The sequence below is a fragment of the Phaenicophaeus curvirostris genome, chromosome 1, assembly GCF_032191515.1.
Source record: "Phaenicophaeus curvirostris isolate KB17595 chromosome 1, BPBGC_Pcur_1.0, whole genome shotgun sequence".
Lineage (NCBI taxonomy): Eukaryota > Metazoa > Chordata > Aves > Cuculiformes > Cuculidae > Phaenicophaeus > Phaenicophaeus curvirostris.
In genome coordinates this window covers 144,602,353-144,616,813 of record NC_091392.1, presented here as the reverse complement: position 1 = coordinate 144,616,813, position 14,461 = coordinate 144,602,353, and the positions used below count along the sequence as shown (strand labels likewise).

The following is a 14,461-nucleotide window of genomic DNA, read 5'->3' as shown; positions in this document are numbered from 1 at the left end:
CCACATCCTGCACTGCTGCTACCATATGCAGCAGGATATGTCTCCTGTGCAGCTGCGGTACTTAAGGGAAGGAATTCAAGGAGTTTTGGGTTTTTCTGGGTTGTTTTCTATAAAATGGGAAGACTATATTTATTTATTTTTTAAGCATAGTTTAGTCATTCTTCTAGCTAGATTTTATGACTTGTGAGTTGTCTGATGTTTTGTAGACTAGGTAGCATTCCTGATCCAAAGTATCTACACTTTGGATTAAGGCAGGGACAGTAGAATCATAGAATAGTTAGGGTTGGAAGGGACCTTAAAGATCATCCAGTTCTAACCCCCCTGTCATGGGCACGGACATCTCACTAGGTCAGGCTGCCCAAGGACCCATCCAACCTGGCCTTGAACACCTCCAGGGATGGGACAGCCACAGTTTCCCTGGGCAACCTGTGCCAGTGTCTTACCGCTGTCATAGTGAATAAATTCTTCCTAATGTCAAGCCTCTCTCAAGTTTATACCCATCCTCCCTCATTCTGTCACCAGCCTTTATTAACAGTCCCTCTCCAGCTTTCCTGTAGCCCCCTTCAGGTGCTGGAAGGATGCTGTAAGGTCTCCTCAGAGCCTTCTCTTCTCCAGGGTGAACAACCCCAACTCTCTCAGCCTGTTCTCATATGGAAGGTGCTCTAGCCCTTTGATCATCTTTGTAGCCTCCTCTGGATCCCTTCCAACAGTTCCATATCCTTCTTACATTGAGGATTCCAGAACTGGACACAGTATTCCAGAAGAGGTCTCACAAGAGAGGAATAGAGAGGCAGAACCACCTCCCTTGACTTGCTGGCCACGCTTCTTTTGATGCAGCCCAGGATACTGTTGGCCTCCTGGGCTGTGAGCGCACATTGCCGGCTCATATTGAGCTTCGCATCAGCCAGCACCCCTAAGGCCTTCTCTGCAGGGCAGCTCTCGATCACATCATCCCCCATCTTGTACTGAAATGGGGGATTGCCCCGACCCAGGTGTCGCACCTTGCACATGGCGTTATTGAACCTCATGAGGCTCTCACAGGCCCACTTCTCCAGCCTGTCCAGGTCCCTCTGGATGACATCCTGTCCTTACAGCCTGGCAACTACACTACTCAGCTTGGTGGAAGTAGGAAGAATTTTTGCGAAGTTAAGGCAAAAAACATGAGATGTATCTCTTGTGCAAGCTAAACGTACCTGAAGTCTATCCCTAGGTCCAGCCTTGCTGCCTCATGAGGCGTGTGAGCCAGAAGGCTCATATAAGGTCCTGTATCCTGAACACATGGAGGACAGATGTATGGGCAGACAGCCAGGAAGGAAAGGTGGGGAAGGTTCTGCTCCAGGCTATTTCTTTGCCTACTTTTTTTACAGAAAAGATGACAGGAAGATTTGCTTCCTACTGGATCACGAAACATTATTTTTCTTCCCTAGCAATATTCCTCCTTGCAGGTGTTGGGCTGTTTTTCAGTTACTTTCAGTGCTTGTTTTCTTTTATAAAAATTGAATTATAAGCTATCTGACAGACCTTATTTAGACTTTACAAATGCACAGTGCTATCAAGCCATTAGGCATTTTAATGAGCAGCTGCGACATCCCAAGAAAAGTAGAGATGAGAGGAAAACAAATCAATAAGCTGTTACCAAAATAATACTAACAAAGTTGTTCCATGATAGAAGAGCAGGGAAGGCAGAAACAAAAAATCATATACCAATGTATGAGAAATAGTAGCTTATTTTCATGGATATAGCATACTATTCAGATAATCCTTGATCATTTAAAAGTACCCTTTTTAGGCAAGTCTTCATGAAATATACCCTCATACAAAGTGAAAAAAGTGAGAGATCAAAGCTGGAGGGACCATAAACTAGAGAAAATTATTTTTCTAGAGGAATCAAAGAAACTTTTCTTTACCCATATTTCAATGTAACCCACATGGTGGCTGAATTTCAAAGGGACATTGTTGTGCACATTAAAGCATAATATTAACAATGCTACTGTCTTTAGTGCACATTGGTTTAGCACAGCATTGTTTCTTTCAGTGGGGTTTATCACTGCAGGAAAAGAAGACCAGCTGTCATATTTATCTCATACATGCTCTCCCCTAGCCTGAAATGGAGCTACTGAAACCTATACAAAACCACTATACAAAAAGGGGTAGCGTATGTGGAGTTAATTCCTCCTACCCAAAATAAACTGAAGAGAGTTCCCTAAAGCAACGTGAGGAACAAGAATATGTATACAGTGAATAGCAACAAAATAGATCCTGCCACTATTTCCTATTTCCATTCCATGAATTCAGAATTGTTTATGGCTTTGTAATATGATTGATGGATGCTGACTGACAGACTCAGCAGCAAATTTACCAGTCCCTACAGTAAAATTTTACTTCATGAGGAGAAATGAGGGCTCTATTGCACTGTAATAGGGGATAAGTGATTCCAGATCATTTTGAAATAGCTCCCAGTTTGCTGAAAGCTCAAAGTATAACAATGAGAAGTATTTTGACACCTGAAAAATTTATGTGTTTGTTTAGTCATAGTCAATATGTTGCTCTGCCTACCCAATTTCTTCTTATATTTTCAGTTCTTCATCTATGGATTCTGAATCGGCCCACAAGGATTAAAAAAGATGACTTCTAACTGCAGTGGGTTGAAGCTGATATATTCCTGCCCTAACACCGTCGTAACTAAAGTACTTTAATACATGCTTGTAGAAATGTGATCTCACTGCATTCCTTTTTGCTGTGGTTATGAGCTTCTTATTTTTGCCTGTGCATGTGATACATGTTTAGGGAAAACTGTTCTTCCAGGCATTCCTTACAGAGTTTCACTTAGGCTAAGACCAAGAATACTGCACAAGGAAATCCAAAGCTCTATTTTCAGGAGGTAACTTCTGTAGTATGATACATTGTCTATCTTCCCTTGTAAATTACTGAAGGTCTTTTTGCTTGAGGGTGGGTCACTCTCTTACATTCTGCTAGCACTCACACACACACAAAAAATTCAACAGCTCTTGGGTGTTTCACCTACCGAGTCTTCCTCAGTGCCGTCTTTCATTCTGCCTCTGGCTAAAACAAAGGTTTTTATGAGCTCTCCTTTCCCCCAGATTCCCATACCACCTGCCCAGTTGCTACACCTCTGTTGTCCACAATGATCTTTCTATCAACTGCCATGAACAAAACATTGGAAGTGCTCTGATAGGGAATGACGCAAAACCTTTTAATTACCAGATAAGCAACCTGCTGATGGATGAAGGCTTTTGTTGTAGAGCTCATACTGGTTTTCAGGCAATGAGAACTGCATTAGGGTAAGTGGTGAGTGTAAGGGATGGGAACCAAGTTTTCTCAGTTTTTCTATCTTTATCTTGATTTGCAACCAATTAGGTATTGATTTTACACAACACAAAATTAAAAATTACTGAGGGTGATTTGATTTCTGACTGTACTTTGATAGCAGTTGTTTGGTTTTATATGTAAGTAATGCAAGAACAGAACAAATTGGGTTGAGAAATCAGAATTTCTGTTGTGATGGATTTTTTAATTTCTCCACAGTTTTCTTCTTATCTCGGACAAACCCAAAACAAACTATCAAAAAATTCCAGAAACTTTGGACGGTCAAAATATCCAAATACAGGTAGATGCCTTCAAGGAATTATAGTTCAGCTTCATGCTGCTTGTTCCCCTATAAAGAAGATTCTCTGCTCTGGCCTACTTTTCATTGCATGTCCTCCCCTACATGAGCCACCACTGTTCCTGCACTGGTGCATGAAGGATGCAGGCTGGTAAGGGAGTTTAATATGCCCAGAAAAAGGGCAGTGTTTTTTGTTAAAGATACATTTTACAAGAATCAAAGTGTAGAGGCTTAGGCATGGAGATGTGGCCTGAAATGGACCCTTTGTGCTTAGGTTTTTTCCATGCTGAAAATAAAATAGGAACAATTAACAGCTTCTAATTTTTCAGAATCCGCATTTTGTACCAAGGAAACACTTGAGTGGGAAATTGCCTAGCAAGTTACAAAGTTGCCCATTTTTTGTTTTATATCTCACATAAAAATCTCTGGATTTTTACATTGGTCATTATGGAGAAAGAAGGCAGTGAAGGTGAAAAGGAAGACAAGTTACATAACTTTATGGTTAACCTTTCAATCCTAATTGTAGTGTATGCCTATTGGCCTAAAGCCAGCATACACAGAAGTCTTATAAAGCCCTGGGTGAGCTATAAAGTCTTAAGCAAGTATTATTTCCTTTAAAGTGACAAAATATTACATCTGAAGCAAGGTCATCCATATATATATATATAAAAATATAAAAATACCCAGTATACAATAATTGCACCTTATATAATGGATTCCTGCATATTTCTATACACCCATTTCTGAAAATATGATCCTAATTTAGACAAAGGGATTTAAGAATTTACTGTAGAGCTGAAGTTATTGTTTTCAGTTCAGACAATGAAACAATAATATAGCTAAGGACTGCAAACGACAAAAAGGAGATATAAATCCTAATGCATTGAAGTGCTGGTCCTCTACTAACATCCAGGAAACTTCTTAGAAGTTGTTTCCCAGGTGGAATACATTTTTTTAAGCATGATTACCAAAAGGGTTATAATTTGAATAACTGGGGGGGTTTATTTGAATTTTTCATTAAAAAAAAAGAGTTTTCAGAAAGGTAAGAGAGTTATTACAAAGGAAAATAGAAGAGGAAAGCACTATGAAGCCGGTATGTCATTCACTGGAGTGCTGCTTTTGCCACCCTGTGCCCATGCCACAAGAGTGGCCCACTGCCTGCAAAGCAAGGGAATGTAACTAGTGAAAGACAGGACCTTTGCAGGAGGGCTCTTGCTGTGACTACACATTAGTGATAGCAACTGCTTATATTCTTGGTCACAGGCATTTTCACAGTATCAAAAGCACTGACTACTTTTGAGTATGAGATTATGCATAGCTAACAGTAGTACTAAAGATATTTGTAACTGTGTACAGATTAGACATCAGTAGGATAAGATAGAATTGAATAGTTCCAGTTGGAAGGGACATACAATGACCAACTGCCTGACCACTTCAGGGTTGACCATAAGTCAAAGTGTATTATTAAGGGCATTGTACAAATGCCTCTTAAATACTGATAGGCTTGGGGCATCAACCACCTCTCTAGGAGGCCTGCTCCAGTGTTTGACCACCCTCTTAGTAAAGAGCTGTTTCCCAATATCTAATATAATATTTCCCTCACACAGTTTTGAACCATTCCCACACATCCTGTCACTGAATACCAGAGAGAAGAGATCAACTAAGGTAAAGAGCCTAGGTCACTGGAGGAAATTAAAAGAACTAATTCAACCTAGCAGTATGGAGGCAGAAAGTGATTTGTTTGCGGTGTCCCACTATGAAGAGAAGACAATTGCCAAAGAAGAAGGGCTTCCTTGAGTAAATCAGCAATAAAGGTTTATAAACTGGCAGTTACTATACTAAACCTCACAGGAACAAAGCTCTGCAACAGCTTCTACTTCAAAAGACGAGGAACCTCAAAGTTGTTTTCGTCTGACACAGTCAAATTTCTGAATTGCATTAAATAATGCAGCTTATAACGAAAAGAGATTTATTCTAATGAATTACAGGCCCAATATAGTTTCATGTTGTATTTTTCCATACTGTGGCAACCATTATTTCCTTAAGTACAGCAGCTTTTTTGCCCTGAAGGTAGGACATCACAATTAAATCATAAAATAAAGTTCTACAGAGTTGAATTGGATTTGCCATGCAAGTTCATGAGGTTTTGAGCAGTAATCTAACCTTTGAATCTCAAATTTCTCCTTCTGTAAAACTAGGATGATGATAATTATCTGCTTTACAAGGATACTGAGGATTAAATCAATTAACAATATTTGTTTAGAGGAGTTTACATAAATGCCAACAAATATTTTCTGACTAGGAAATATAATTTTGTTTTTCTCTCCATCCACCTAACCTGAAATGATTGTTGCTTGAGTTGTTAGTTGGATGCATGACTGCAAAGATATGCCTGGTGGACACAGCAAAACTCTGAGAAGTAATGTCAGCTGACACAACATGTACAAAAACATCCTGCTCTGGATAAAATTTTAGTATTATGCCACTCCCACATCACTAGAGATTATTCAGTGCTTGAACAGGAGTGGAAAATGAGAAGTTCTATTACCTTCAGGGCTACATTTACTGTTCCAAATCTTTTTCATCTATCAAATTTGATTGTACTCATAAAGTAACTAAATTCTTTCTCTACATAATCTGTTGCATTGCATTAGAGATGTACATGAAGACAGCAAAGAAATATTGCTTTAGTTGAGTTTCTGTGGGTGGATACTTGCAAGTGCAGAAAGGTTACCAAGAGGCCTTGCATACATGTATCCTAACACCGTTTTTTTTTAAGCTGTGAATGTACCACATACCTGTAGTAAGCTGTGGATACTGGAAACTTCCATTTATTTCTCAGTCTACCCTGCAGATTTAATGTTAATGATGGAACTGAACAAAAACCAGCTGATTGTAAATGGTGTCCTAAAGCTCCCAGCGCAACTATAAGCTGATCATGATGAGCAAGCGCAAACAATTTGAAGCTGTTTTCCCTGTACTCGAGAAAACTTGAGATGTATAACGCTACCAGTTCTTTGAATCCTTAAACAGTCTGTTGTTTTATTGCCTTTTAGATAGTAACAATGACTTTAGAGGTCAAATATTTTCCTACAGATATTTCCCTGCTAGCCTTCAAACAGGCAGCAATGTTTATCTCCTGTCATTCAATCACTGCAATTAATTCTGATGTCCCTGTCACTGCTAGGGTAAGTGTGACTAGGACCCTTTCTATTGACCAGCATCACCTTCAAGGACAGTGACTCAACCACCTCCCTGGGCAGCCTATTCCAGTGCTTGATAACCGTTTTGGTGAAGAATTTTTTCCTAATGTCCAATCTAAACCTCCGCTGGCCCAACTTGAGGATATTCCCTCTCATCCTATCACCTGTCACTTGGGAGAAGAGACCAACGCCCACTTCGCTACAACCTCATTACAGACAGTTGTAGACAGCGATAAGGTCTTCCCTCAGTCTCCTCAGCCGCTCCTCATAAGACTTGTTCTCCAGCCCCTTCACCAACTTCACAGCTCTTCTCTGGACATGCTCCAGGACCTCAATGTCTTTCTTGTAGTGAGGGGCCCAAAACTGAACATGGTATTTGAAGTATGGCCTCATCAGTGCTGAATACAGGAGCACAATCACTTCCGTGGTCCTGCTGGCCATGCTGTTTCTAGATGCAACTGGCCTTCGTGATGCCAATAGGCCAAGATGCTATTAGCTACTTGTCATTTCAAATTTTGACCTCAGCTTCTCTGTCTTTGGAGTCTCCTCTTCTCTCCACCTTTCAGAAATGCCTGTTTTCCTTTTCAGGGTGGATATGGACTACAAAAGGATCCCACTGTCTTTGCTATAAACTTTACCAATTCCATTTTCCCCTAGGTGTCCTGACCAATTCATTTGCCTGTGTAATGTAGAAGCTTATTCCTGCGTCTGTGAAGTGCCATGAAAAGAGTAAAACAGGAAGAGACATCAACATAATAGATGCTATTTAAATCATATATAAAGTAAAGAGATATCGCTGCCATTCACTTTCTTTGTCTTCCAGAAAAGAATATCTTTTAACTGGATGCAATTTCCACTACTGCATACCACTACCGCTACTCCACTACCTAGCCACAAGTTGCAAGTCATCATATAGTCCAAAACACATACGCTTATCCTGTTTTTTATTTTCATTCATGTGTATTACTTTCCAACTTCATGTAATATTTTGGGTGCATGAGAGGTGGCCTGGCTGCCTGCTTCCTACTTTCACCCTGGGACTAAAGAAGCAAGTCCTAAGTACTTCTGTGATGTTGAAGACAGTCCAGCCCCTAGAGAGCATCCACATGGCAGCCAGGACAATGCTGAGCTCATGTAAACATACTCAGACAGTTTGTACCATGGATGAAGCCTGAGAGAGAATGAAGGCTGGCTGGGGGTTCTAGGGACCTTATTTAAATGCTCAGCTTATTTACCTAAACTGGTATTTTTGTCATGAGCTGCAAGAGAAATTCCTGAAGTAATTTTGAACTCACTGTGTGGAATACAGTTATGAATTATGACAGCAGAAAGGTGCCCCTGAGACCTTTCTTCTCTTAGCCCCTCAACTTTAAAAAGTCATAACGCTGCATATGGAAAGAGGAATGAAGTCAAAACACTTCTGAACTGTACTATAGTATTGTACTTAGTGTAGAGTATTCTGCACAAAGACATCATTTTGACTTGGCCTGGTTCCAGCTTAAGAGCTCAGGTGTGAAATTCTATATGGACAAAAAAATTCTCAACATTTCCAGATGACTGGAAATGTAATTCAGCATCACTTCTTCATGTTGACTATTATCTACTCAAATGCTGCCCACCTACCCGTGAAGAGATGAAAAAAAAAAAAATCATGAGTATTAACTTTTGCATGGATTTTAATTAAAAAATATAAGACCGTATAACAGAAAATCTTATGGTAAGCCTACAAAAATCTAGAGGGGCATGAACTAAGCAAACAGGGTCCCTTTTCAGTATTTAATAGGTGTGTTCCAATTAATGCATGGAATGAGGCTTGAGACAATTGTCCTTGCATTGGATACTATCTTTCCAGAGCTGTCATTTTGTGTTGTCATGCAACTGAAATATCTTAGTTTTCAAGTGGGAAAATGAGCAGCTTAAAAAAAAACAACAAAAAAACAGACACCAGTGTTAAGTTTCCACCTATTCCTGCAGCTTTAAAAATGACACATTATCTTTTGTTGGAAATACTGAAAATTGCACAATATCACATGAAAATTGACTGTGAAAATACGACTGTTAGACAGCCAGTTGGGAAGTGTTAAGCTTATTATCCTTTCTTTCATGACTGTCACGTGTAACTCCCAAAGTGTGCGTGCATTTCTCCCTGCTCAGTGCATAAGGCAAGATCAGGAAGGACTGAAAAGGGTTGTTAGAAATCTGGGTATATAAATAAGGAAGGACTCCTCGTTCCTTCTCTGGCAGCAGGGAAGTTCCCCAAAGGCCCTGGAAGAGGAGGCTGGCCTGGGCAGTGACATCCTCTGTGTGAGGGGGTTGGAGGTGGTACAGCTTCCCAGGAACTGCTATAGCCACAGTGTGCCTAGGAAACGTCTGAGTTATGATCTGAGTTAGCACCAGTTCCCTGGAAGGTACACTATCAGGCATCCTAATGTAGCAAAATAATATGAAAATGCCTTTCCTATTGCTCCCAGTTCTAACCCGCTGGGGAAACTTCATGTCCCTCCTAAGTTAACTCCCACTTACCACACATCAGACTCCAACACTGTTCCCCTGCCTCTTCTCAGCCTCTCTGTAGAGGATATGAAGAACTTCTCTCCCAGCTTGGGCCCAGTTAGCTTTTTCACTTTGTGTGCATGAACAATGAGAATAAACCTGAAGACAATTCAATGTGTGAGCAGTCCTGTTGCAGCAATAGGGCTCAGTGTCTAAGTGCTCACTCATGAGAAATACACTTGCACATGCTGGATCCAGATCTCACTGAGGAAATGCCTTATGTCCATTATTATTATTACTCAATTATCATTGTCCACTAGGAAAAAACACCTTTGTTCACTCTTTTTATTTTCTATCTATCTCCCTCACCCAGTCTCCATTTCTGTCCCCTGTCCCCAGTACGTGATGATTTTGAAAAGGTCACAGTATTAATTACTTGCAAATATGTTTGTATATTCTCTTCAGCATAATTTCTACAAATCTTTGAGAAAAAATACAGGGTCAGCTTCTATTTTTAAAAGTGCAATGATTTTAATACAAGAAGACAGAATGAAGAAATCAGACTGGTAATCAGAGACTTTTACTCATATCTAATCCATCCCTTCCCTCACACTCTCCCTCCTCGCTTTTGCTCATAGGCACTTTCTGACACCAGAAATAACACATTGCTGATCAGAGGGCTTGGGTGGACTTTTTTCCCCAATTGTAATACACAAGACAGTATTAGATGTGCTGGCCTGAGTCTCAGTAGTCCAAGGAGCTTTAGGTGCACTACCTCAGCAACTAAATCTGTGGAAGTAATTAGTTGGAAGACCGTGAGCTGCAGTAGAACAAAGCTATTTTACATCAACAACGCCTGTGACTTAAAATCTGATCAATGGCTTCAAAACAACTGGAAGTAGCAGTGTGAGCCCAGCTAGCATGGTACTGAAGGAAGGAATAAATCATTATGCTAAGGGAATGAATTAGCTTAAGCAATAGTAAGAATAATATGAATCAAATCTTGGCCAGCTTGCTGTAAGAAAGAATGTAATTATAACAGGAGTTTAGCTTGTTTACTAGTTAAAACAAGGACAGTCCCACAGCAAGAACAAAGGACAGATCTGAGCTTACCAAGAGGACACCATGAGGAAGGAGATGAGATAAGATAATGAGCATCAGAGGATTCTGAAGACACAAAGGAACTGTGATGTAGATACAAGAGCGGGTGATAAGATATTATAATGAGTTCTTTGTATGTTTAACTAATATTTCTGGAATATATAACCAGTGTTTCCTGGAATCTATATGAATCTATTCCTGAACCATGAAAGTGACTCAGGGCCTGCTTGAGAGTTAATTTAAAGGTGTGCTCTGCAGGATGACTTTTACGGTGGACTCAGACTCTCACAATTCCAAGATATTCCACATTGATTTATGATACCTGGAAGCTAATATCACGGCTGCACTCAAGCAATGCCATTTTGCAATCTTCAGGGAATGTCCCAAAGCAAAAAAAAGGAACCTAAAAAATTAACCATATGCTTTCAGTGTATTTATAAGATGCAAGAGTAAATAGCCTATTGTGGCATCTTGCAAGGACCATGAAAAACGCAGGCCAGATGATTTCTGCATAGGGAGGCACCAGCCTCCTGTGACAGTTCTCAGCTAACATGTAGTGCAGAAAAGCTGAGTGCCGGGAAGAAGACAGCTTTTTCTAAGGTGTTAAATTTACAAAAAGAATGAGAACAACTACAGAGTAGCTAAGGTGCTGTGAACACCAGTGACACATCAGATGAGGGTGCTACTATTCTTCCTGTTCAGAAAGGAAGGGGAACAGATGGAGGGATGTGTTTTACCCTTTTTGGGTGAAGCTTATATCTCAGTGACAGATAAAAACAGGGCTTTTTACTGCTAATACATAGTGGCATAGCAGATGAGAACTGTGGATTAATGCTGGGCATTAGCTGTTATTTTGGCTTTATTACAGTAAAAAGTATTTACTCCAAATCTGACCAAGCTCCTATTCAGGACTGATTTTTTTGTCTTGACTTCTGCAACAATAAGGAATTAAAAAAAACAATTAAAAAAACACCCACCCATACAGTTGCTACCAGATGGCAACTAGCGATCCACTCTCCAAGACTGATTTATAAAGAAATTTATAAAGAAATTTTACTGTGAGGGTGGGGAGACACTGGAACAGGTTGCCAAGAGAAGTCATGGCTGCCCCATCCCTGGAGGTGTTCAGGGCCAGGCTGGATGGGGCTTTGAGCAGCCTGACCTAGTGGAAGGTGTCCCTGTCAATGGCACAAGGATTGGAACTGGATGATCTTTAAGATCCCTTCCAACCCAAGCTATTCTACAATTCTAAGATTCTACAATTCTACGATTCTACAATTCTGTGATTCTGTGATTCTATGATTCTATGATTTGACTTTTCCGCCTTGCATTTCTTTGTTAAATGGTGGCAGATGCAGAAAACTAGGCAGTGGGAAACAAATGAAACATTTCTCAGTGTTCAAAGAAAGAAATCTAGTATGTTGTTCTTACACGTGATTGGAGAAGGCAGGATATTTTAGAAACTGCTTCCAGCTCCCTGACATGGTGTTCCTGAAGTGTTGCACAGTCTTTCAGTTCCTGCTATTAAGAAACAGCTTGCCTTGCCTCAAAACTGTCCTAACAAACCTTCCCCTTGTAGACAGATCTTCCTACAATGATTTTTACTTATAAGAGGTGATGACCTGGATCAAAAAGTGAACTCCACATTTAGAAATAAGTTAAACATTCAGAAGTATTTCCCTTGTAGCTTAAAGAGACAACTACTGCAAGGAAAGAGTGACTTTAGACATCTTGCTACACTCCTGTGATGTGCAAGCACCGCGGTTTTATTCTTGCAAATCAACTCTTTCTCAACAGTGAGCTTTTGCTTTTTGCCTCAGCACACACACAGCAGCATCACCATCCCATAAGCAGTTGATTTGGCAGAGTACACAGTTTTCAATAACTGCTTGGAGCACTGTGGGAATGTAAAACCAGCCTTCATTTTGTGTAACTGTGGATGCCAGGTTGTCACCACAGGTAATTCTGCATGTGATTCTATCCTCAGACACATGAAGGCACTCAAGGTTCTGTACTGAGTTAATATAGTTTAGGACCCATATCTTTCCCTTAGCTTCCATACTCTTGCTGTTTGTGATGTGTCCCATGTGTAAAGACAATGCCAAAATGTACTTGTGATCCCTGTTACAGCCTCCTCTAGTGATTACAGCACAGTCAGATCATCTCATGGAAGTCAAGGACCTCTGTCAAAGTGCTCAGAGAATGAAGAAGGAAGATAGATGCTGCTGTTGAGAAGTTTCCATAAGAATTGTAAAAGGCAAGGGCAAGGAGAAAAAGCTACTATTTTGCTTCAGCATTAGCACTTTTCAAATGGAGGTTTCCATCTTTTTCAATGTCAACTCACACTAGACTTTGGAGGTCCTAGTCTTGGGGAAGGCAATAGTACTTTTTCCTTCTGATTTCAGAGAGGTTTGTGGCTTTCACTCAAACTCCAGGAGCAGATTAATTCCTTGTTTAAGAACTTTAGGTTAAACTAGACAAAGAACGATCTCAGGCTGTGGGAAAACCGGAATATATTTGGTTGTTACATTTGGCTTTTCTCTTGTTTAGGCTCCATAATAATATAATGCTGCTGTTGATAAATCCTAAGGATAGGCTCTATTATACACTGAGCAAGAAAGGATAAAGGGTGTTTTTTTGCTTTATACTAGTATAATGGACAAAATGAAGAAAAGAAATTGAGAACAGCCTCCAACACATAATGTAAAAAGCTAAGGTGTTTTCCAAATTTCTTTCTGCAAAATGCTTGTAAAACTTCCAGATCTGCCAGTATCAAAGTTTAAAGTCAGAGTTTTCAACACTGAAACATTAGGAAGTTCACTTTTGTGTGCTGAAAATGCCACTTACTGGAATGAGGGAACCTGGAATGGATCTAGGCATTTTAGAAGTGTTAGAATTGGCCTTGGTCTTCATGAGACAAAACTCATAATCTGTTTTGGCAAGTAGGTGAACTGGGAATTTAACAGGAAGGATGTAGAAGTCCACAAAAACTGTGTGACGACCAGTTGTTTCGAAGGGGACCTGTCATGAAAATGGTATTTGCAAATGATATCCTTTTTTATATTGTTTTCAAGGCCACAAAATCCCTTCCTCTTCTTGTCCCTCTTTTCTTCCCCCATCCCCCTCAAATGTTTGAGTATTCTTCTTGCAAATAGATGGCAATAGCTGTAGCTACTCTGCAGCATACAAATGAACACCCAGTGGCTCCTCAGAAAAACACAAGCAATTTCAATAAGCAAAAGTTTCTCTCTCCTACCTACCTAGCCATATGTTAAGCTGATTGCAAACACTTCCATCCCAAGACTTCAGTGATGCTGCTTAAATAAACCTTGAACCTTGAATGCTCTTCTCCCAAAGACACATCCCTCGGACTGATAGGCATATTAGTCAAAAGTGTCTGACAGATCCTGAAGAAGATACAACTTAAAAATAATGTGTGTCTTACCTGCTTATTCATAAGTATGTAGATGATGGGATTGCAAACAGTGCTACTTTTTGCTAGAATGGAAGGTATGACGCTTGCAACTGGAGTCACCACACCTGGCTTACCAAATGTTGCAAGTAATGCTATAACTCCATAGGGAATCCAACACACAAGATAACAGATAACTGTAGTGACCACCATGAACAGTACGTGGTATTCTCTTTTGCGGGCAGCATTCTTGTGGATTTTTCCAACCTAGAGGAAGGTGAAAGAAAGATAGAATTTAAAAAGCTGAGCTGTTGGACTGATTGCATTAACAACCTGAAACTATTATCTTAGCTAAGCAATGATGATCAACATTGTAGTTCCAGAAGCAAAACAAACTCAAACCCAAGAGTGAGCTAATGCAGTGGGAAGACTTTCATTTTGTCCACCAGGTAACAGGGGAAGCCCTGAAGACGTCATACCTGATGAAAGCATAAATCAGAGCCCAAATGGAGACTGAAGCAAGAGCAGAAAGCTATCAAAATCAGCATCTAGACATTAAGAGCTGGTGGGTCATCTCCAGTTGCTTTTCATGTATGTTATTTTGTACAATTGTACAATGTTTTCATT

At 40.1% G+C, this 14,461-nt stretch overlaps 1 protein-coding gene across 1 annotated transcript in view; it reads right to left on the bottom strand.

The window, feature by feature from the left end:
- LOC138731372 (opsin-3-like) overlaps window positions 1–14,461 on the bottom strand; it is an 81,980-nt gene that overhangs the window by 11,765 nt on the left and 55,754 nt on the right. Inside the window, exon 3 of the mRNA XM_069877282.1 lies at window positions 13,868–14,101. Within this exon, the coding sequence (XP_069733383.1) occupies window positions 13,868–14,101 (234 nt within the window). The remainder of the gene's footprint in view (window positions 1–13,867; window positions 14,102–14,461) is intronic.